The sequence below is a fragment of the Monodelphis domestica genome, chromosome 7, assembly GCF_027887165.1.
Source record: "Monodelphis domestica isolate mMonDom1 chromosome 7, mMonDom1.pri, whole genome shotgun sequence".
NCBI classification, from domain to species: domain Eukaryota; kingdom Metazoa; phylum Chordata; class Mammalia; order Didelphimorphia; family Didelphidae; genus Monodelphis; species Monodelphis domestica.
Window position 1 is genome coordinate 198,072,111 of NC_077233.1, and position 22,540 is coordinate 198,094,650.

At 35.5% G+C, this 22,540-nt stretch overlaps 1 protein-coding gene across 8 annotated transcripts in view; it reads right to left on the reverse strand.

Annotated features, from left to right (window-relative positions):
- The window catches only part of TRPM3 (transient receptor potential cation channel subfamily M member 3), a 722,593-nt gene that overhangs the window by 341,455 nt on the left and 358,598 nt on the right, over window positions 1–22,540 (reverse strand). For all 8 annotated transcript variants that reach the window (XM_056804169.1, XM_056804172.1, XM_056804170.1 and 5 more), the window contains exon 3: window positions 21,823–22,027. In XM_056804169.1, coding sequence (XP_056660147.1) covers window positions 21,823–22,027 — 205 coding nt within the window. The remainder of the gene's footprint in view (window positions 1–21,822; window positions 22,028–22,540) is intronic.

Consider the following 22,540-nt stretch of genomic DNA (forward strand, 5'->3'; position numbering starts at 1 on the left):
CTGAGGCCATATCTGAACTTGGGACAATGAGTCTTCCTGACCCCAGGCCCAGCACTTTTATCTATTGTTCTACTTCCTTGCCCTGTGAGCTGCCTCTTATGTTTATAATGCAGTGAAGAAGATAATTTGCAACAATAAGGATTTATTCAGCCCTAGGATGTGCCAGACATTGTTCTAGGCAATGAGTAAACAAAGTCAAATTAAAAATGAAGTCCCTGACCTTTAGGAATTTATATTCTATTGGGGGAAATAACATACAAGTATATAAACATATACAGAGTATATACGAAATAAATGTATATACGAAATAATTTCCGAAGAACAAGGGAAAATTAACTAGTGAAAGGTTCAGGAAAGTTCTCATGTATAAGAAGTTAATATTTAAGCAGAGAAATGCATTCTAAAAGGCAAAAGTGAGCAGGAAGAAGTACATTATAGGATAAAGGATTAAGAATTAGCCCAGGTAAAGTCACAAGAGATGGGAGATGGAATATCATGCATGGGAATTATTAGCAAATGGGCTATTTTGGCTGAAACCCTGAATGCATGAAGTTTTGGAAAAGTAAGCTGGAAGATCAGACTATCAAGGACTTTAAAAGTCAGAGGAATATGTTTGATCCTAGAAGTAATAGGGTCCATTTTGAACAGAAAAGTGATATGGACCCCAGAGCTATATCTCTTTGGAAACTGTGTGAAAGATGGATTAAAAATGGGAAGGGCTTGAGGCTGAGAGCCCAAATAAGAGGCCATTTTCACACTCTGGGGGAGAAGAATAAAGACCTGAACTAGGGTAGTTGTTTTGTGGATTGAAAGGGGGAGGTATGATATTTGGGTAGAAATAACAGGACTTGACAACTGATTCAAAATGAGAGGTATGGGAGAATGAAAAGTTTAGGATGGAGTTTTTAATCTTTTTTTTTTTTATATACATATAGACTTCTTTGACAGTTTGGTGGAGCCTATAGAATCCTTTATAGAATTTTTAAAATGTACACATTAAAATACACAAGATTATGATAAGTCCAAAGATCCTAGCTTTTGGGACAAAAATCCACTATTTGATAAAAACTGCTGGGAAAATTGGAAGACAGGATGGGAGATATTAGGTTTGGATCAACATTGCACACCCTACACACACCAAGAAAACTCAGAATGGATGAATGACTTGAATATAAAGAAGGAAACTATAAGTAAATTAGGTGAACACAGAATAGTATACATGTCAGATCTTTGGAAAAGGAGAGATTTTAAGACCAAGCAAGATTTAGAAAAAATTACAAAATGTAAAACAAATAATTTTGATTACATTAAATTAAAAAGGTTTTGTACAAACAAAACCAATGTAACCAAAATTAGAAGGGAAGCAACAAATTGGGAATAAATCTTCATAACAAAAACTCTGACAAAGGTCTAATTACTCAAATTTATAAAGACCTAAATCAATTGTACAAAAAAATCAATTGATAGATGGACAAGGGACATGAATAGGCAATTTTCAGATAAAGAAATCAAAACCATTAATAAGCAGATGAAAAAGTGTTCTAAATCTCTTATAATCAGAGAATGCAAATCAAAACAACTGTTAGGTATCACCTCACACCCAGCAGATTGCTAACATGATAGCAAAGGAAAGTAATGAATGCTGGAGGGGATGTGGCAAAGTCAGGACATTAATGCATTGCTGGTGGAGTTGTGAACTGATCCAACCATTCTGGAGGGCAATTTGGAACTCTGCCCAAAGGGTGCTAAAAGACTGTCTGCCCTTTGATCCAGCCATAGCACTGCTCGGTTTATACCCCAAAGAGATAATAAGGAAAAAATACATGTACAAGAATATTCATAGCTGTGCTCTTTGTGGTGGCAAAAAATTGGAAAATGAGGGGATGCCCTCCAATTGGGGAATGGCTGAACAAATTGTGGTATATGTTGGTGATGGAATACTATTGTGCTAAAAGGAATAATAAAGTGGAGGAATTCCATGGAGAACAACCTCCAGGAAGTGATGCAGAGCGAAAGAAGCAGAACCAGGAGAACACTGTACACAGAGACTGATATACTGTGGTACAAAAGAATGAAATGGACTTCTCCATTAGTGGCAATGCAGTGATACTGAACAACTCAGAGGGATTTATGAGAAAGAACACTATCCACATTCAGAGGAAAACTTGTGGGAGTACAACTGCTTGATAACGTGGGTCAATGGGGATATGATTGGGGACGTAGACTCTAAATGATCATTCTAGTGCAAACATCAACAACATGGAAATAGGTTCTGATCAAGGACACATGTAAAACCCAGTGGAATTGTACATGGGCTATGGGAAGGGATGAGGGGAGGGGAGGGAGGGAAAGAATATGATTCTTATAACCAAGGAATAATGTTTTAAATTGACTAAATACAATTTTCTAAAAAAAATAAATAAAATACACAAGATTGCAAAGGAATCGACTATATTGAACTAGAGTTATTAAAATTAAAACAACAAAAACAACAGTTTCATAGGCCCCATGTTAAGAACCTTTGATGAGTCCTAAGGTAAAAAACAAAGTCTCTGGAAGAATGTCAATATTGTTTCACAAGACTGGGAATTTAAAAGAAGGGTAGATTGAGGGGGGAGATAAAATTGTGTTTTAGTCATGTGGAGTTTGAGATGCCCACAGGCTATCTGAAACAAAATCTCTAAAAAGTAGTAGGTGATACGAGAATTGAATTTAGAAGAGAAATCAGGACCTAAATACAATATACATCAGAGTCATCTGCACAGCGATGGTATTTAAAATCCTGGGAATTAAGGAGATTATTGAGTGGAAGAATGAACTACAAAGAAAACAAAAAACATAGTTAAGACAGAATGCCTAGATAATGAAACAGTAAGGAGACTCAGAAGGAATGGTTGGAGTGTTAAGACGATAATAGAATCATAGACACAAAGTTGGAAAGCCTAATTCTAGCCTAATTCCTCTCATTTTTCAGATTAGGAAACTGTGGCCAAGGGAAGTAAAGTGTCTTGAAAAAGGTAAAAGAGATGGTAGAATCCGTAACAAGCCTTCTGATTGTACAGCCACTGTCTTAAAAACCCAGAGAGCATTCAGAAGGGTGGACAATATTATGGAATACTTCAGAGGAAAGGAAGGATGATTGGTGAAAAGGAAGATTGAGGAAATGCCATTAGATTTGTTAATTAAGAGATTATTGGCAATTTTAAAGAGCAATTTCAGTTGAATGAAAAGATGAAAAGCAGACTGAAAAGTGTCTAAAAAAAGTGAGAGGAAAGGAAGTAGAAGCAATGAATAGAAGAGATACTGGATGATATAGTTCTGGAGGGATGGTAAAGTTAAGTACAGAATTTTGACTTTTGTTTTGCTTTTTTTAACTTGGATAGGTAAGACTTATGTATATCTGTAGGTAGGAGGGAGGAAGGTAGTATATAGGGAGAGACTGAAGTGAACAGAGAGAGAATGATTATGGGGGCAATTTACTCAAGAAGATGGGAAGGGGTAAGATTAAGGTTACATGTAGAAGGTTTGGCAGTGACTAGGGCAAAGGCCACCTCTCTAGTAGAGATTGGAATAAAGAAGGATAGAATAAGAAATGATATAAAAAATTGTAAAATGTGTAGTAGGAGAGACAAAGAAGCTGATGGAGAATGATCTTTATTTTTTCAATTGAGTATGAAGCAAAGACCTTTGTTGAGGGAGGAAGTCAAGGGGTGAGAGCCATGAAGAATGAAGAGAAGATCTGAAATAGTCTCTGGAGAGAGCACATGAGAGAATCAATTAGGAAGGAATGAAAGGATTGTCTTGACAATGGAAGCTCAGTTGAGATGGCATAAATTTATGGTAGATTTAATTAGAATGGTTATGTCAGTCACCCTTTCCACAGGAGGAGAAAGGATTCTGTTGTATTGTTTCAGTAGTGTCTGATTCTTGTGGCCTCACTGGGAATTTTCTTGGCAAAGATATTATGGTAGTTTCCTATTTTTTCTCTGACTGATTTTATACATGAAAAGCTTAGGCAAAAAAGGTTAAGTGACTTGCCCAGGGCCACCCAACTTGTAATTGTCTGAGTCTAGATTTGAACTCATGAAGATGAATCTTCCTGGTTCCAAGCCTAGTGCTCTAACCATTGTGCTACCTAGCTGCCTGAAGGAGAAGATGGAATGAATCTTGAGTTATGGGTTGGTAAGGCATTTGCATGCTAAAAGGGACAAAACACTGGGGAATAGAGAATAATGTAAAGTTCATTTAAGAAAACTTATAATTTAGACAGAAAAACTTTAGTTACTATTTTAGCATTCTCAAAAATAATGTGCTATTTTGTGTTCTGTTTTTGCTTTGTAGAAAAAAAGTAAAAAAAAAGTTTTAAAAATTGAAATCATTGGGGGCAGCTGGGTGACTCAGTGGATTGAGAGCCAGGCCTAGAAATGGGAGTTCTATCAGTTCAAATCTGGTCTCAGACACTTCCTAGCTGGGCCAGTCACATAAGCCCCATTGCCTGGCCCTTATATCACTCTTCTGCCTTGGAATCAATACATAGTATTGGTTCTAAGAAGGAAGGTAAAGGTTTAAAAAAAATTGAAGACATACTTTATTATCTCCGTTGATTAAATAGTAATAAACAAAACAATCTAGGTGACAAATTCTATAAGCATTTTCCAGGCCCATTTGTATTTAGAAAAGACAACATTTAAAAAAAGTTGTAGCTAAAATATCCATTTAGTGCCTTTTAAGTATCTCTCAATCTTTCTCTTCAGTAACTCTACAAAGAAGTTTTTAGGGAAACAACAGTGAAGGTTCAGAACTGGAAGGGTCAATGGAGGTCATCTAGTCAAATTCTCTAATTCTTACAGATGAGTAAACTGAGGCCTATATAGGTAAATTTGGCACTCAAATCACCAGACCTTTTACATGCTATTAATTAACATATGCAACTTAGTGAATTTAATGATTGATTTTTTTATTGTTTTTCCCTAATTCATCACTTCTAATGTCCAATTCTGTTTTATCCCATAAAAAGTCAAAATGAAACAGAAGTCCAAAATGTGGACTTTCCTCTGATGATCTCTATATTACTTTTTTCTGAAAAAAAAATTAAAACAATCCAAGGTGAAGAGATGCTTTCAGAGGGAAGGTATTTTTGTTGGAATATAAAAATATCATAGAAATAGTGTAAGGGAGAGACAGACAGACAGACAAAAACACACAGAGAGAGAGAGAGAAACAGAGGGGGAGAGAGACAGAGACAGAGATAGTGAGGCACAGAGAGATAGAGAAAGGAACAAAGAAACAGTGACAGACAGAGAGACAGAGAAATTACATGAGAACAAGACAAAGGTATTAAATTATAATAAAAGTAGCTGTTTATGGGTATTAGACTCTAAAAGCATGGCAGTAACATTCCCATAGCTCATTTGATTTTAACCCTGCAAATAATTTGTTTCTCAGACCATAGTTAGCATCTAAGAACATCGTTTCATGTACTGTTATAAATAAGATTATATAGTGTGAAAGGATGATTTAATTTAAAATAAATCAGTGCAGGCATCGGAGCAATTACAAAATTTTCCCTGCTTTTCAAAAAATGGAGCATACCTTTCATCCCTAAAGCTGGAATACATGTTTGTGTGTATATGTATTTTTTTCAATAATCCTGCTAATTGTTCCCCTTCATAGATATGAATTATCCAGAGCTGACTATATATTTTAGAAGAAATTGTTGGACAAAGTAGACAGTATCCGTAGGGTGTCTCACTCAGGGAATAATTCATACCCAATTTTCTTTAGTTTCTTGGTTAGCTTAACAATCAAAGGAACGAAAATAAGTAATTCATTAACCTTGTTAAACAATTCATCAGATGAGGTGAATACCTGAATATCTTCCAATATACAATTTAAAAGAAATATCCACTAGGTAAGGAAGCAAAGTAGGACTACATTTTAAGTTGAGATATACTTTCAGGGGATCCACAAATCTATTCAGAGAATTTGGGTGAAGAAAAAAGGAGAAAGAGAAGTAATAGGAAGATATGGATGATGCTTTCTTTTAAACAGATCACAAAACTGGCAGTAGGAAGAAAGAAGTAGACATCATCTGTCCAGATATCTGCTGGCAGTCTCGCTCAATCAAAAGCAGGTAGGATAAAACCTTGACAGTTCATTCAGGCAAATTCATTCTTAAGAAGATAGAGGAAGTTAAGAGGAACCTAACTTTGGATCAAATTCTGACCAGTAAGAAATCATTCACTGTGCCAAGGTCCTAGAAACTTGGGGAGAAACTGGACATGTCACCTTAGAATTTATTATGGTAAAAAAATACAACTAACTAACTAAAGGGCAACAAGATAGGTATCTTAGACATAAGGAAAATAGATACCAAAAAGTTCACAGAAAAACCAGGTATGACACTAAATAAAGATGACTGTAATTTTTGTTGTTTAGTCATTTCAGTCATGTCTGACTCATAGTGACCCCATTTTAGAGTTTTCTTTGGCAAGGATACTGGAGTGGTTTGCCATTTCCTTCTCCAGATTATTTTACAGATAAAAAATAGACATAGATACATATTATATATTGAAGAAAACAGGGTTAAGAGACTTGATTAGGTCACAGAGCTAGTGAATATTTACTGCCAGATTTGAACTCCAGAAGATCAGTCTTTCTGATTCCAAGTCCAGTATGCTATCCACTGTGCCACCTAGCCTACCTACCCTCTAAATATATAAAAGTCTCTTAAAATTGAAATACTGAACAATCCTTTTAAGGAAGAGAAAGAAAAGATATGAGTGGTGACATAGGCAGTTTTTAAGGCTCATAATTTAAGTTGTATGCAATGATAGGAGGGGAAATAATCAAGGATAAATAAAATCTGGTAAGATTAGTATGAGGAATGAGAAATTCTAGTAAAAGCTGATAATTAGAAGGGTTTTTATGGTATTGAATAAGAAAGATAAGGAATGGAAGTTTCTAGTGCTTGTGGTAAATGTAAAAAAGGAAACAAAAACAATTGAAACAACTTCTTTTTTTGTTTCACTTTATTGATGAGCACAATCTTCATTATAGGGAGAGTCAAACAAGGATGGCTAAGAAAGAACTGAAAAGGCAGCTAGGTGGCTCCATGGGTGGAGAGTCAAGTCTAAGGAGAAGAGATCCTGGGTTCAAATCTAGCCTCAGGCACTTCCTTATTGAATGGCCCTGGGTATGTCACTTAACCACAATTGCCTAGCCCACTTGAAACCAATACTTAGAATTGATTCTAAGAAGAGTTTTAAAAAAGGGGGAGGGAGGGAACTGAAGCCTCTCAAAGAGTGAAGATTACAAAAATGTGAGTTATGGTTGATTTAACAGTCAGGTTGATTCATCAATATTTTAATGAGTTCTGGTCAATGGCTGTGTTTTCCCTTGATTTTCTCTATCACTTTCCTAGAGAGGCTCTCCCAAATCAGTCTTCAGATTCCTTCTATTAACCTATTGCTCTGTAATAGAAGCCTTCCTTTCCTACTTCCCAATGTAATAGTTTTTGGGTAAGGCTTGGCTTCATTTTCTTCGAGGGTAAATCTGTTAATTTTTTTTTATTTTGGTTTTCCATATTACATTTTAATAAAATTTTTAATAATTATTTTCTGACATTTTTCAATTCATGTCCTTTCAGTCCTTTCCATCCTTCCCCTGCCCCCAAGAGAGTAGGTAATATGATGTAGCCTATACATGTGTCAAAGGAAAATATGGTGCTAAATGCTCTGGAAGTTGTAATTCTTCTAGTCATGTGAAGAGACAGTGCTAAAAGGAAATCAGGGCTGGAGGACAGGGCTTTCCCCCAGGGTTCTATTACTTTGCTGAAGAAATTGAAGGTAACTTCATTGAACTTTCCTTTCTTCTTATTTGGCACTAGAAAATCCTTTGACATCATATACTATGTCCCTTGATCCATCTTCTTTTGCTCTAATATCTGAGAAAAATGGTTCTTCTGCACAAAGGCTGCTAAGTGGTAAAATGGGAAGAGCATGGGGCCTGAAGAAAGGAAGATCTGAATTCAAGTTTGACCTCACATACAATGTGATACAAGGCAAGTTCTCAACTGTAAAATGAGGATAATAATAACAGCTACCTCTCAGGGTTGTTAAGATCAAATAAGATAATATTTGTAAAGTCTTTAACATAGCACCTGACACAATGCTTATTTCCTTCCTTTTACTCCTTACCAAAGCCACTCTAATTATGCCCTTCTGATTCTGACTCAGAAGATCAGAGGACTTGGGTTAAAATTCTACTTACTCCTGATGATTATTATTTTGTGACCTAGAGTAAGACATCTCCCTGGGTCTCAGTTTCCTCATTTATAAAATAAATGAATTGGACTTGATGGCCTCTGAGGTTCCCTCCAACTTTATGATTTGGGAATGTAGAATCCCCTGTCTCTTCCTTTCATGTTCAATCATTCCTCCTTCTTCAGTTTGTTTTAAGCAAAATCTAAGGAGATTGCAGAAGTAAGCTAATGCAACATATATCTAGAAAAATAATTTGTTTTACAATATGTTTGATGCATGATCTGGAAGAGAAAGAATCCATTAATTTCTTAAGCAGTTCATTCCATTCTGGAATAACTCTAATTCTGAGCAAGTTTTTTTTTTCCATATTAAATCAAAATTTGCCTTTCTGCAATTGCTATTCATTGTTATCCCTCAGGGAAAAGGCTGAACAAGTCTAATCCATCTTTCCCATGACAGTCCCACAGGTACTTGAAGGCAGTCATCATTTTCCAGAGTGAATCTTATTTCAGTGTCTCCTTTTTTATTTCTGTCTTCACACATGCCTAGGACATCTCTATCCTTTTCTCTAGTCAAGCATTTCTTTTCACTCACTGCCCTATGCAAAACAATTCAAAATTTCTACCTGTTTTACTCCTGTTCATCCAACCTGAAAGACATTTCCCTACCAATTCAATCCAAAAAGCATTTATTAAATGTCTACCATATTTGGCACACTATTCTAGGTAATAGTGAAACAAATAAGCTAACCAATCCAACAAAATCATTAAAAGTACATTCTCTTCTTTCATTATTTCATCCTTCAAAATTCAGCTCAAAGTATATAACTCCCTACAAAAAGTCATCACCAATTATACAAGCCTATTACTACCATTGCTGAGTCCATATTGATATCTGTTTTCCTTTTAATAGCCTTTAATACTAATATTTAATAATCTACTCTTTTTTGTTGTCTAATTGCTTCTTGTGTATTAGGAATATTCAATTACATTTTAAACTCCTTAAAGGAAAAGACCAGGAAATTTTGGGAAGAATGTTTTGCCACTTCAACTCCTCCCCAAATCAAGAAATAGTTGGAAGAGTGTTAATTTTTTTTGAATTAGGAGGCCTGAATTTGAATCCTGGCTCTGTTTCGTTCTGTATTTGCAACTTAGGGGAGATTTGTTTCTGATTTTGCATGATTTTTTTTATTTATAGAGTGAAAAGGTTAGCATAGGTGGTGTTTAGGGTTCCTTTTCAGTTTTAAGTTCTATGATTTTTTTTCTACTAAGGCACATCGCTGGTTTGCTAGTAAATGTTTAACAAACTGCCCTTCAACTTGATATACTTAATATATCTCATTCATAAAATAAAGATAATACTTGTTTTAACTTGGATCAAGTGAGATAATAACTATGAAACACTTAGCACAGTACATGACATATGATAGGTGATTAATAAATGCTTAATCTATCCCTTTCCATACTAAATAGCATATATAGAATTATGATAAAATATGTTGGAAACCTTAAAATGTATTATACTTACTATGACTCTGAAGACTATATTATAGTACACTGTAGTATTTATCATTAAGTTTATGCTTTCAATTTGGAACTAGCCCTAAAAGGCTATAAAACTATGCATATAATACCATTACTAGGTTTGTATCACAAAGAGATTTTAAAAAAGGGGGAAAAGAGCCTTTTGTACAAAAATGTTTATAGCAGGTCTTTTTGTGGTGGCAAAATTTAGAAATAGAGGGGATACCTATCCATTGGGGAATGGTTGAACAACTATATAATTGTGATGAAGTACTACTGTGTTATAAGAAATGATGAGCAGGATAATTTCAAAAAACCTGGAAAGATTTACATGAACTGATGCAAAGTGAAGTAAGCAGAACCCAGAGAATACTAGATATAATAATAGAAAATACTATATATAATAATAGCAACATTTTACATTAATTAACTGTGAATGATAGCTATTCTTATAAACAGGATGATCTAAGACAATTCCAAAAGACTCATGACAAAAAATGCTATTCACCTCCAGGGAAAGAATTGATGAAGTTTGGAATTTTTTACTTTATTTTCCATGCATGTGTGTGTGTGTGTGTGTGTGTGTGTGTGTGTGTGTTTTATATGACTTTTCTTCCATAGCAGGACCAATGTAGAAATATATTTCATAGGATATCCATGTATAATCTAGATCAAATTGCTTACTCTCTTAGGGAAAGGGGAGGGAGAGAATTTAAATCTTCAAATTTTAGAAAATGCATATCAATAGTTGTTGTTACAAGTAATTTGGAAAAGATGAAATATTATATTAAAAAAGCATATGCTTCCATTAAATGGCATGTATATAGAGGATTTCCTAAAGAAAAATATGCACCATTTGTGGGTTTATTGCTCAGTAACAAAAGAAAGCAAGAAAGGGTGCTTTGGTATATTAAAAGAATTTTCAAGTAAAATCAACAAAATGTTCATTAAACACCTACCAGGTTCAGTGTTAGGCTCTGGGGATATGGACTAGACATGTGATTTCAGCAGAACTTTCTCTACTAACGAAGGTTGGCACCTTAACCAAAATCCAAGAGGACAATTTAGAGGGTGAGAGGTTAAGTGACAACTTGTCCAGGTTCCAAAAGCCAGTGTTGTCAGAGCTAGGACTTAAATTTAGGTCTTCCTGACTTAGTCCAAATCTCTATAAACCACATACATCTGTCTCTCATAGGGATATAAAGGAAGAAAAGAAACTCTCTCCCTCAAGGAATTTATATTTCATCTGGAGGTCTATTATTCACTTCACATTATATGTTTCCATATGCTGATGCAGTCTTTGTCAGGGTAACAAATCCATCTTACTTTGTTTTTCATGGCTTTTTTTTTCCCCTTAGAGCCTTTTAAATAAATTTTTGCCAACTCATCAGTAAATACTGTAGGCTTTTGAGTAGACTTTTGTTATGTAAGATGGCCATCACAGTTTTTGCTTATATTCACAAGTCATCTCAAATTTACAGAAAACTGAGGCTCAGAGAACTCAAGTGAGAGACTCAGAGTCACATTGTTAGCAAATGCTTTAGACAGGGCTGAACACATATTTCTGATTTCAAGACTAGTAGAGCTCAGTATGCCATCATGCCCCTTCTGTGAAAAAAAAAAAACAAAAAAAACAAAATAAAGCACCTTTTGGGAGATCTTGGATTGGTAATTTCCAAAGAAACTCCTGCTACTAATGTATATTTACAGATATACTGTTATAAACTGCCTTGGGCACCAAAGTGGTAAGTGACTTACCCTATACTACACAGTCAATATATTATGTCAGTGGCAACATATGAACACAGATTTTTCTAACTCAAAGGCCATGTCTCCAACTATTACACTGTCTTGCCAATAAAACTGACCCTAGAATATTTACAAAATTCATCACTGAGAATCCAAGAGCTTAATTCCTAGAGGTTTCTTCCTGCTCCATAGTTCTACAATCAGTATAGGTAGAGATGAAAGATTCTAGTTAGTATTCCCAGCTCAAAAGGGAACTTGATGATTGCCTATCTCTTTCTGCTTGGTCTGTGGCCAGTGTCATTGTTAATTTTGTGGGATTTGGAGGCCAAGTAACAACAACTTCAATATATCCTCTATCTTCCACCCTTTGCCACGGTACAGCTACCTGACTTGCCACAGTTCAGTGCTTAAGCTATTTTAGTTTAGTGAAGGAGAATTCCTTAGATTTCCTAGTGTCACTCGATGATATCTCCAAATGAAATTTACATGATACAAGGAAAAGTGAACTTCTTGCTGTAAATTCAGTCCTCAGAGTATTTTAGCAAAATTTAGAAGGTATAATGCCAATTTTAATAATTTAATTTTAATATAATAAGGATTTGATTTTGACCCATTGATCCATTTTTGTAACTGAGTGGGAAATAAGGGACCAGAGTAATCCAAAATACATAAAAAAGAATTAAGAGACTCATACTGATCCGACATGCAGAGAGCAACAGTGGAAAATCTGAAGGGAAATGTTTAGATGATTTAAAAAATGTAAATACCAGTCCCTTAATTGGGTCACATTTCCCTACTCAGTATTAAGAGCAATGGGAAGAGTTGATTAGTGAGGACACCAGAGCCTGCTTCCATTCATTACCACTTGTATTTCCTTCAGCTTCATTCAAAGTTGCCTTTCCCTATTACTGGCTCCTGTGTGCTGGAAAACTGACAACAGCGCTAATGTGTTATTACAGATGGCATTTATACCTCAGAGACAAAATGGTTTGAAAAAAAGCACAATGTCTGAGGGTAGAACCAATGCCATTCCCTTGTTAAGCCCAATGACTTAGAGTTATTGAAACCATTTTAAGAGAAGGCAACTCAGCAGTGATTGTAGCATCACCAGTCACAGAATTTCCAATCCAATAAATATTTGTTAAGCACCTACTATATGCCAAGGGGTAGCTAGGTGGTATAGTGGATAGAATGCTAGGGTTGGAGTCAAGAAGTCATGAATTTAAATCCTGTCTTAGATACTTACTAGCTGTGGGACCCTGGGCAAATCACTTCACCCTGTTTGCCTCAAGTTTCCTCATCTATAAAATGAACTGGAGAATGAAATGGCAAATTGCTCCAGGATCTTTGCAAAGAAAAACCAAAATAGGGTCAGGAAGAGATGGACATGACTGAAATGCTTGAACAAACAAAAAAGTTCTATGCATAATGCTAATTTCCATTATGATCCACCTAAGCTTTTGAAACCAACTAATTTCTGGCTTTTCTGTCACTTTAATAGCCTGAAGTGCCATGTAATTTGATAAAGCCTTCTAATTTGGCCCCCTTTTGCTAGAGGCAACATAGATTGGCACAGAAAGCAATGGAATCAGAGTCCTAGATCTGCTGAAAGACCTGGACTAGACCAAATCATTTTCCTCTGATATAATTTTTATCTTTTAAGTCAACAGTTTTTCCTGACTAGCTTAGAGGAAGAAGATAAGAATGCTAATGGTTCTCTTGGTGGGGGAAAAGGAAATGGCTTGAGTGGTCATGGCTGAAGCTGTAACAGATTCTTCTCTCCCACCTAGCTGCCACATCTCTTGTCCTTATTCTTTACTAATAATACTTAAATGATTTATCAGTTATGCCAGTCCAAAGTGAACATGGTAGGAAAGTTCTCAAAGGGAAAAAAGAAATGACAATTTACATGTATTACATCCATCCTATTCAAGTTGGGAAGATAAGAGAGAAGTTATGTAGCTGTTATAGAACATGATGAGATCACCAAGTGAATAATATAGAAGGAGAAGATGGATGGATGGAACCTTGAGGGACACCAATGATTAGAGTGCATTTGGAGGAGAATCCAGCAAAGGATATAAAGGAGTAGTCAGAGAGGTAGGAAGAAAATCAAAGAAATAGTGTCTCAAAAAACCTAGAGAGAAGAGAGTATCATGGGGAGAGTAATACTGTCAAAGGCTGCAGGGAGGTCAAGGGGAATGAATATTTTGGAAAAGTTCATTGGATTTGGCAATTAAGAGATCATTAGTACTCATGGAGAGAATAGTTTTGGTGGAATGATAAAGTTAGAAACTAGATTGTTAAGAGCTCAAGAAGTGAGAGGGAGGAGAGGAGGTGACCACACCTATTTTAGATAGCCCCTTACTGATAGTTTAGCTCCACAGGGAAGAAGAGAAATAGGATGATAGTTAGCAGGGGTGGAAAAATGAAGTGAAAGGTTTTTTTATTTTTCAAGATAAGAGAGAAATGGGGATGTTTGTAGGCAGTAGGAAATAACCAGTAGAGGAGAGACTGAAAATAAGTGAAAGAGTGGGGATGACAGAGGAAGCAATCTACTGGAGAAGACAGAATGTGGAAGGGTTAGTTAGCCTTGGTATGGAGCAAGGCTTCTTCATCAGATGAAGTATAGGTAAAGGAGGAGAGAGTGGTAGAAGGCACCTGAGTGACAAGAGAAGAGGAAAATGAAAGAAGAGAGATTTTGTGGCAATTTAACTTAATTTTTTTCTGTTAAATACAAGGCAAGGTTTTCAGTTGAGAGAATGGGGTGGGTGTGGGGGAAGAAAGACATGCAAGGTTTGAGGAATGATAAAAAATGTTTGGAAGAGCTTCCATGGAAAATAAGAGAGTGAGTTAATAAGGGAGTTATTGTAGGATTGCTTAGCAGCAGTGAAAGCCCATTTAAGGTTATGTAACATGAATTTGTAGTGAACCCAGTCAGAATGGTTGTGTGATTTTCTCCATACATATGTAGGCATGAAAGTGTGGAATGGTGGAAGTGATTCAAGACTGAAGTTTAGCTAGGCTTAGAGATATGATAAGAGAACTAGGGATTCAGAAGAGGAGGATGGTGTAGAATGGTTCATAAAGGAGTCAAGATGAAAACAGGAGAGAGTGGAATGTAATAGCTTGAAAGAATTAAAGGGACAAAAAACTGAAGGTAACAGTAATAAAGAGTAGGGCTATGAAAGAGAATGCAGAGAGAGAGGTGAAAAGGCAGTAGATTCCAGTTGGATAAAGGGATTTCAGAATTCTTGAACATGAAGTGGTGTATTTGTAGGCAATGGAAAGATTGAAGTGAACCTTCCTACCTTTCCAGGGCCAAGGCTTCTTACCATACTTCCTATAGTTCTTATCAAATTCTTTGAATTCTTCACTTCTCACCTCCCTTACCCAACCCAATCCATCTCTTTGAATAACCCTTTTTTGAGTTTCCTTCATTAGAATATAAGCAGAGATTGCCTTGTTTATATTTGAATTTGCAATGTTTCTCATAGTAAGCATATAAATGATTTATCTTTGCATATGGGGGATACTGCTGGAGTTTTGAAATGACACAGTACATTTAAATTTCTCAGTCAAAAGGCAATATTAAGAGTCAATATAAAAAAGTCATTGCCTTTCAATATTAGTGAGCATTAATTAACACCATCAATTAATAGTGCTCTTAGATTTAACATGTGTAAACGTGATTAGCATCCTTAGGAGAAAAGAAATACAACCATAATATTGGGTTTTTCTCTAGTTGCCATCATATTTATCTCAAATGAAATTCTTCACTATGATCTATACCAGGGATAGTGAATCTTTTAGAGACCATGTGCCACATCTCCCCTCATTTTGTCCCAGCCAGGGGAGAAAGCACTCCCATTAGGCTGCTGAGGGGCAGGTGAAGTGAAAAAATGTTCTCACTGTGATGGAGAGGGGGAAGGGAACAGTCCCCCTGAGTCCCTCTGCCTTTCTAGTAATGAACTCTGGCAGGCAATGGCTCCCATGCCCACAGACAAGGTTCTGTATGCCCTTTTTGGCACATGTACCATAGTTTTGCCGTCACAGATCTATACTATGTGCATAATATAGTAAAGAGAATTAGAAAGAAAGTCAAAAGATCTATGTTCTTGCTTCACCTTCACGCCCAACTAGCTGGTTGATGTTAAGTAAATAATTCAAATTATATGTTCCTCAGTTTCCTCATTTGTTAAATTAAGTTTTGGATGTGAAGGTTTAAGCAACTGATAGAACTGTGCTGAACATAATTGAATATATTTACACACATATTTTTTATTCCTTAGCAGAGACATCCCCTCAAAAGATTTTTACTCCTTGTATGACCTTGGGCAAGTCACAACCTTGGTGCGTCTTAGTTTCCTTATATATAAAATAAAAGGACTGGATGAGATGATTTCTCACATTTTTTCTAATCTAAATTTATGAGCCTATGTTTCGAAAAGCAATTTTTAGTTTTGTTTCAGTACAGTTTACCATCATTTCCCCACAATGTGTGTTCTCACATGGTTTTCATGTAGATATCATTGATTTATTTCTTGAATCAATTAAGAAAATGTGAGGTCCACTAGTATAGCGATTGTTTCATTTTTGTCTTTGTCTTTGTCTCTTTGGTGCCTAGCAAAGTGTCTAATATACAAGAGGCACTTAATCCTTATTGACTGAAGACATAAGCATTTATTTTAAGTTACTATCATTCTTCCTTTTTTAAAAAAATTAAACTTTGACCTCCTGCCTTAAAATCAATACTAAGTATCTGTCCCAAGATAGAAGAGTGGCAAAGAGCTAGGCAATTGGGTAATATGAGACTTGCTCTGGGTTATATAGCTAGGAAGTGTCTGAGGCTAAATTTGAACCCAGGACCTCTGATCTCTAGGCCCGGGTCTCTATTCACTGATCCACCTAATTGCTTTCCATCATTCTTAATTAAAAAAGGACTGTTATTCTTTCTCATTAAAAATAATAATCACATAATCTGTTTCATAAGACACATAACATTTGTTTTAACGTTCATGTGGTAGTTTGAAAAACTTCAGTGCCCCAGAAAATGAAAGAAGGAGCCAAAGTAAGGTAGGTATTTCAATGATGGCATTAAAACAATCAACTTTCTGATAACATTTTAACTTATTCCTTCCCTTGTCTTTGGAAAAGGCTAATAATATTCCTTGGCAGAATAGGAGTCTCTAATTCTATCAACAGCATGTCACTTCAGCTGCACGGAGAAGCAAAGGAATGAGAAATAGAAGACAAAATCCATACCATATTGACAAATGCTTTGTGCTATGGAAAACAGGTTTTCTTGTTTCAAGTATGGCAAAAATAATTATGTGTAACTAAAAGGATCAAAGAATCCTTCCTATTTGTTATATCCTTAGGTTCATCCAAAATGATGGGCAGCTAGATTGCATAGTAGGTAGAATTCTGGGCCAGGAGTCAAGAAGACATCTTTCTGAATTCCAACTTGACTTTAAATCCTTAATATCTGTGGGACCCTTGGAAAGCACTTTACCCCATTTGCCTCAGTTTCCTCATCTATAAAATGAGCTAGAGAAGAAAACCATATCTTTGCTAAGAGAACGCCAAATGGGATCATGAGGAGTTGGACATAACTGAGAAATTACTGAACTAAATCCTTGGACAAATCATATAACTTTATTGGGCCTTGGTTTTGCCTTACATAAAAGGCAGAGTTTAGATCCCAGTTCTATATCTACGATCCTATGATTACAAGTATTTCTTGAACTGAAATAAATCATATGCATTGTTATTATTATTATACTGAGGATCACTGTATCCACATTACTCGTTCATTTTATCTATTTGAGGTACTTAGCAAATTTTGCTTATGCAGATTTACCAAATGGATTTTGTCAGTAAAAATTATTTTATCCTGAATTTTTGTGAACAAAAAGACTCTACAAAATTTGGCATGTCTGTTATGTATCCCCAGTAGAAATCTTCATGGTAGCAACAAGCACAAATGACATAGTTAAGTGGCTTAGAGTTTATCAACTGCCAGTTATCTTTGGCTCTTCTAATGCAGCTATGGTTTTTGGAAAATGTTGAAGAAAATCTGTGTCTATCACTACTCAGTAAGAAAGGAACTTGATTGGTAATATTGCTGAGTGGTCAGGAAAAGCTGGGTTCACATTTTCCATCCCTACCTCTGCCAAATGCTGTTCTTAGTACTCCAGGCAACTCTATAAGGCAGAAGAGTTGTTCATAAGCATTGGTAAAGGGAGTTTTCTCCCTGGGACTTCCCTAAACCAATAAAGTCACAGGAATAATAAAAAATGTTTTAAAAAGTCCTGAATGCCCATGGATTTGGGAATGGTTGAATAAATGGTAGTATTATGATTTTGATAGAATATTTTTGTGCTCTAAGAAATGGTGAGCAAGATGGTTTCAGAAAAACCTAGGGAAACACATCTGGACTGATACAAAGTGAAGTGAGTAGAACTAGGAGAACATTGTGCACAGTAAAAATAATATTGCAATGGTAATCGACTGAGAAAAATGTAGGTATTCTGATTAAAACACTGAGCCAGCAACCCCAGAGAATTCCAAAAGGGCCACCATAAAAATGCTATCCAGATATTGAGAAATATCTGATTAATAGCAAATGCAGATTAAGGATACTGTTTCCACTTTTTGTTTGTTTCTTGCCTTTTTGTGTGTGTATGTGTAAGCACACAACATTTATAATATGGAAATATTTCATATAACTTCATGTTTAAATGATATCTTGCCTTCTCAATGGGTGGGAGAGGAGCAGGAGGGACCATAGGGGTGGAGAGAACTTAAAACTCAAAGTCTTAAGAGATGTGTTAAAATTTCTTAAAATATAATTGGGAAATATTTAATGGGATAAATTAAAATATAACTTTAAAAAGTCCTGATATTTATTTTCTCATATGGTTTGTAAATTGATTATAATGAAAACTTTAAAGTTCCAAAAGCATTCTGAGTGATTGCTATACTGTTGAAGCAAGTTTAAAGCAGGGGTTCTTAATCTTTATCATGTCATCAAGCACCTGAATCCTTCAGGAAAAAATATTTTTAGATAAATAAAATAAAATAAATAGGACTATAAAGGAAACCAGTTTTATGGAAGTACAGTTATCAAAGTATTTTTTAAGACGTTCACACCCCCCATGTTAAGAATGCCCAATTAATGGGACACTAATGAAATTTTGGTGGAGTTGTGAACTGATCCAAACATTATGGGGGGAAATTTGGAACTATGCCTGAAGGGCTATAAAAAATTGTGCATACCTTTTGACATGGTAATATCACTACTGGATCTGTCTCCCAGAAAGATAATGAAAAAGGAGTGTTGAAATAAAATTAATCTGTAGACTATTCACCAGATTTATAAGCATAGCAAAGAGAGCAAAATTGAGAGAAGTAGAGAGAGTCCTTAGGAAACCCTTTCTAGATCTGATTCTCCATTTACTGGCTCAGGCCATGCCTGCCTCAGCTTGCCAGAGATCACCTGATGAGATAAAGGAGCAGTTCCCAGAGGAAAAAAACAAAACAAAAAAAATGCCAGTCCAATAGGCACCAGTAGTGGCAAAGAATTGGAACCTGAGAGGATGTCCATCAAATGGGGAATGCTTGAACAATCTGTGGTACAGGTTGGTAATGGAATACTAGTGTGCTATAAGAAATGATAAGCACGATGATTTCAGAACAAGCTGCAAAGTTCTGTGGGAACAGATGCAGAGCAAAATAAGCAGAACTGGGAGAACATTGTACACAATTACGGCAATATTAGATGTGTGAAAATCTGGCTCCTCTCAGAAGTCCAATGGTCTGAGACAATTCTGAAAGACTTTTGATGGGAAATGCTATCCACCTCCAGAGAATGAACTGTTGGAGTCATCTTTCATATCAATATATTTTTGGTTTTATTTTGGGTTTGGGTTACATATGACTCTGCTCTTACAACAACGACCAATATGAAGTGTTTTTTGCATGACAATAAAAGTAAAATTTAAATAAAAAAAGAATGCCCAATTTAGAGCTTCTCAAAGTGCAAGCACTTTGAGAAGTGCATTAGAGAATTCATTCTGGAATATTTGTTTAAAATAAAAAGCCTATCATTATTTTAGAATCAGAATTCATAAAGGAGTAACGTTAACTATTGATACGAATTCATCACAAATATTGACCATGAGCCTCCTGTGTTCATGGTATCATGCTTGGTATATCAGGCATTTATTCTGGGGGACTTTAGGGGGAGAGGAGAAAGATAATTTCTATCTAACACTGCTCCTGTGAAGTTGATGGGTGAGTCACCTTGCAGAAGGCATATATTCAAAAATTGCTGTGTTAGCTAGTTTCCACCTTTGGGAATTTGATTATGAAAAATGGTTATAACACCTCATTTTAATGCACTATTCTAGGAGAACTCAGTAGATAAAACACGTTTTACATTATAAATAAAGATGAAGAAATGGGTATCTCTTGGCCTACTTTTTTTCAGGGAGGAGGCCAACATGACATCTTTCATTTGACTAGATAACTGATGGTGACTCATTTCATTTGGCACTGCGTGTACAAAGCCTAATTAACCTACTCTTTAGCTCTGTAGGATTTGACAAAGATGAACTGGAGTAAATTTTAACCACAGTGATCGTTCCTGTGACAAACAAAAGGAACTCAGGCTTCTGTCACTCCTTAGGAGCATGTCCCATCCATCAATTGACAAAGATTTATTAAGCACTGTGTTTGTATTAAGGCAGGGAATAGAAAGACAAGAAAAACAAATCCCTACCTTCATGGAGTTTATACTTAAATAAGGGAAACAATATGTATACATATAAGTCTACATTATATGTATAAAATGGATACAACGTAGTTTGTTCAGTCACATAGTTTCTCTACTCTCTATTTCTCTATTATCTACTACTTAAATATATCTTAAATTAAACTTTTTGTTTCTGTTCAAACATTTCAGTCATGGCTGACTTTTTTACCCTCTTTGGGTTTTTCTTGGCAACAGTCCTAGAATGATTTGAGTTTTCCTTCTCCAATAGATTAAAGCAAACGTGACTTGCCCAGGGTCACAAAGATAGTAAGTATTTGAGGCTGGATTCAAACTCAGGTTTTGTTAACTATTGAGGCCAGAGCTCTATCTACTGAATACCTAGCTGCCTACAAAACAGTAGTTTGCTACATATTTTCATTATATAACCAATGTATCACAACTCACTCATTTACTTCACAAGCTGCTTCTTCAAGCAGTAATTCTGTTTTTCTCTAAAATCAGAAAAATTTAAAGTACCTAAGGATAATGCCATTAAAAAAAAATACACCAATAAACAAACCCAGTGATAGAGGTCCTTGCCAGACTGTAGCATATTTCTGCTTTCCACTGTAGCAGACTATAGTTTTCTGGAAGCAAGTACAATTTACCAAATGATAGCAGTTGAGTTTGTGATTTAAGTTTTCAGGACAGAAGTTATGATCTTGTAAAAATACTAGATGTCTGAAACCTCTTTTCCAGAAAAAAAGAAATCAATTTTTCATATGGCATACTCCTGCTGAGAAATGCTGAGCAGAGCTATTGTGAAAGGCCACTAGAAGAGGAAGAGACATCAATGACAATATTAATTTATCCTCTGCCTTGAGAGAAATATCAATGAAACTAAGTGAACAACTGGAATCCTTTATTCTTAGCATTTTCTTTTCCAATATCCATAGTTCTCATACTCAATGTGGAGGTAAAGAACATGACTTTTAGGGTTGGAATTCCAACTTTAATACTAGAGAGGACTCTAACATGCAGATATATTGCAATTGAAAAAAAAAGAAGCAATTAATTTTGAGTCACAGGACATGAGTTTAAATCTTGATTGTATTATATAGACCTCCTGATTCAGAAAATTATTTTATTTAGTATCAGTTTCTTCTCATTTATAAAATAAAGGCATTGCAATCGATAGTCACTAAGGTTCCTTTTAACCGTAAACCTATTAGATACTAAGCCACATAGCTTCTTTGAGGCTCAATTTCCCATCTGTAAAATGAGCATCATAATACTTGTTCAAATATCATACAAAGTTGTTATGAGAAAAGCACTCTGTAAATCTTAATACTCTTTATAAAGGTCTGTGTTTCTCTTCTTTTCCAAGGTAAGAAATCAAGATTTCTTTATTCTTGTGACTTTATTACTGTAAACACTAAAGGTGAGAGTGACTGGGAATTGGAGAAGGAGAAAGAGAAAGAAATAATAGTTATAGAAACATTAATAGGTATGACTTCTTTCAGATTACCATGGCTTTATTGGAGTGACCTCCTCCTTGGAACTCAATTGTCCCAAAAGCATCTGTTGGGCTGAGCTGTGTATGCTTGCTGATGGACCATTTCTCAGACTGGATGTCATTTCGAGAGAGTCGGCTTTCATTCTTCTCATTCTGGATAACGGAGATACTTGGTGTGAGTCCAACATGTTGGCCAATCAGACGCCCACAGCAACACCTATGGCACAGAAAAAAAAAAAACCCAGATTATCTCATTTTCTTGGCCCAATATTGGGACATGCATGTTATAAAACTTCCTGGATACATTTCAAATGTGTAGGAAAGCCTGTCAGACTGCTGTCTGTTGGAAACCTGAAGAGCAAAGCTCAATGAAAAAAGTTAAAAACAAAAAGTGAATCATGCCATCGCTTAGTCATGGTCAAATAAAACTGAGAAGTAAAGAGAGATTCAATGAGTCAAGTATCAAGTAATCATTTCCCATTTTTCTTACTTTAAATTTATATTTGTAATTCTTTTGGCTTATAAAGCCTTTCATAAATGCAGAGTTCAAGTGTAACTGTTCCCCCTTTATGAGGAAACTAAGGCAGAAAAAATTAAGCCTTTTGCTTACATTAGCTTTGACTATCCTATCATATGCCTCATTACTTTTTACTTTTAGCTATGGGCTTTCCTCAGGGTTAAACACTCATAAACTAAGCATCTCTCTACTCTCCTATTCCCCAGTTCCACC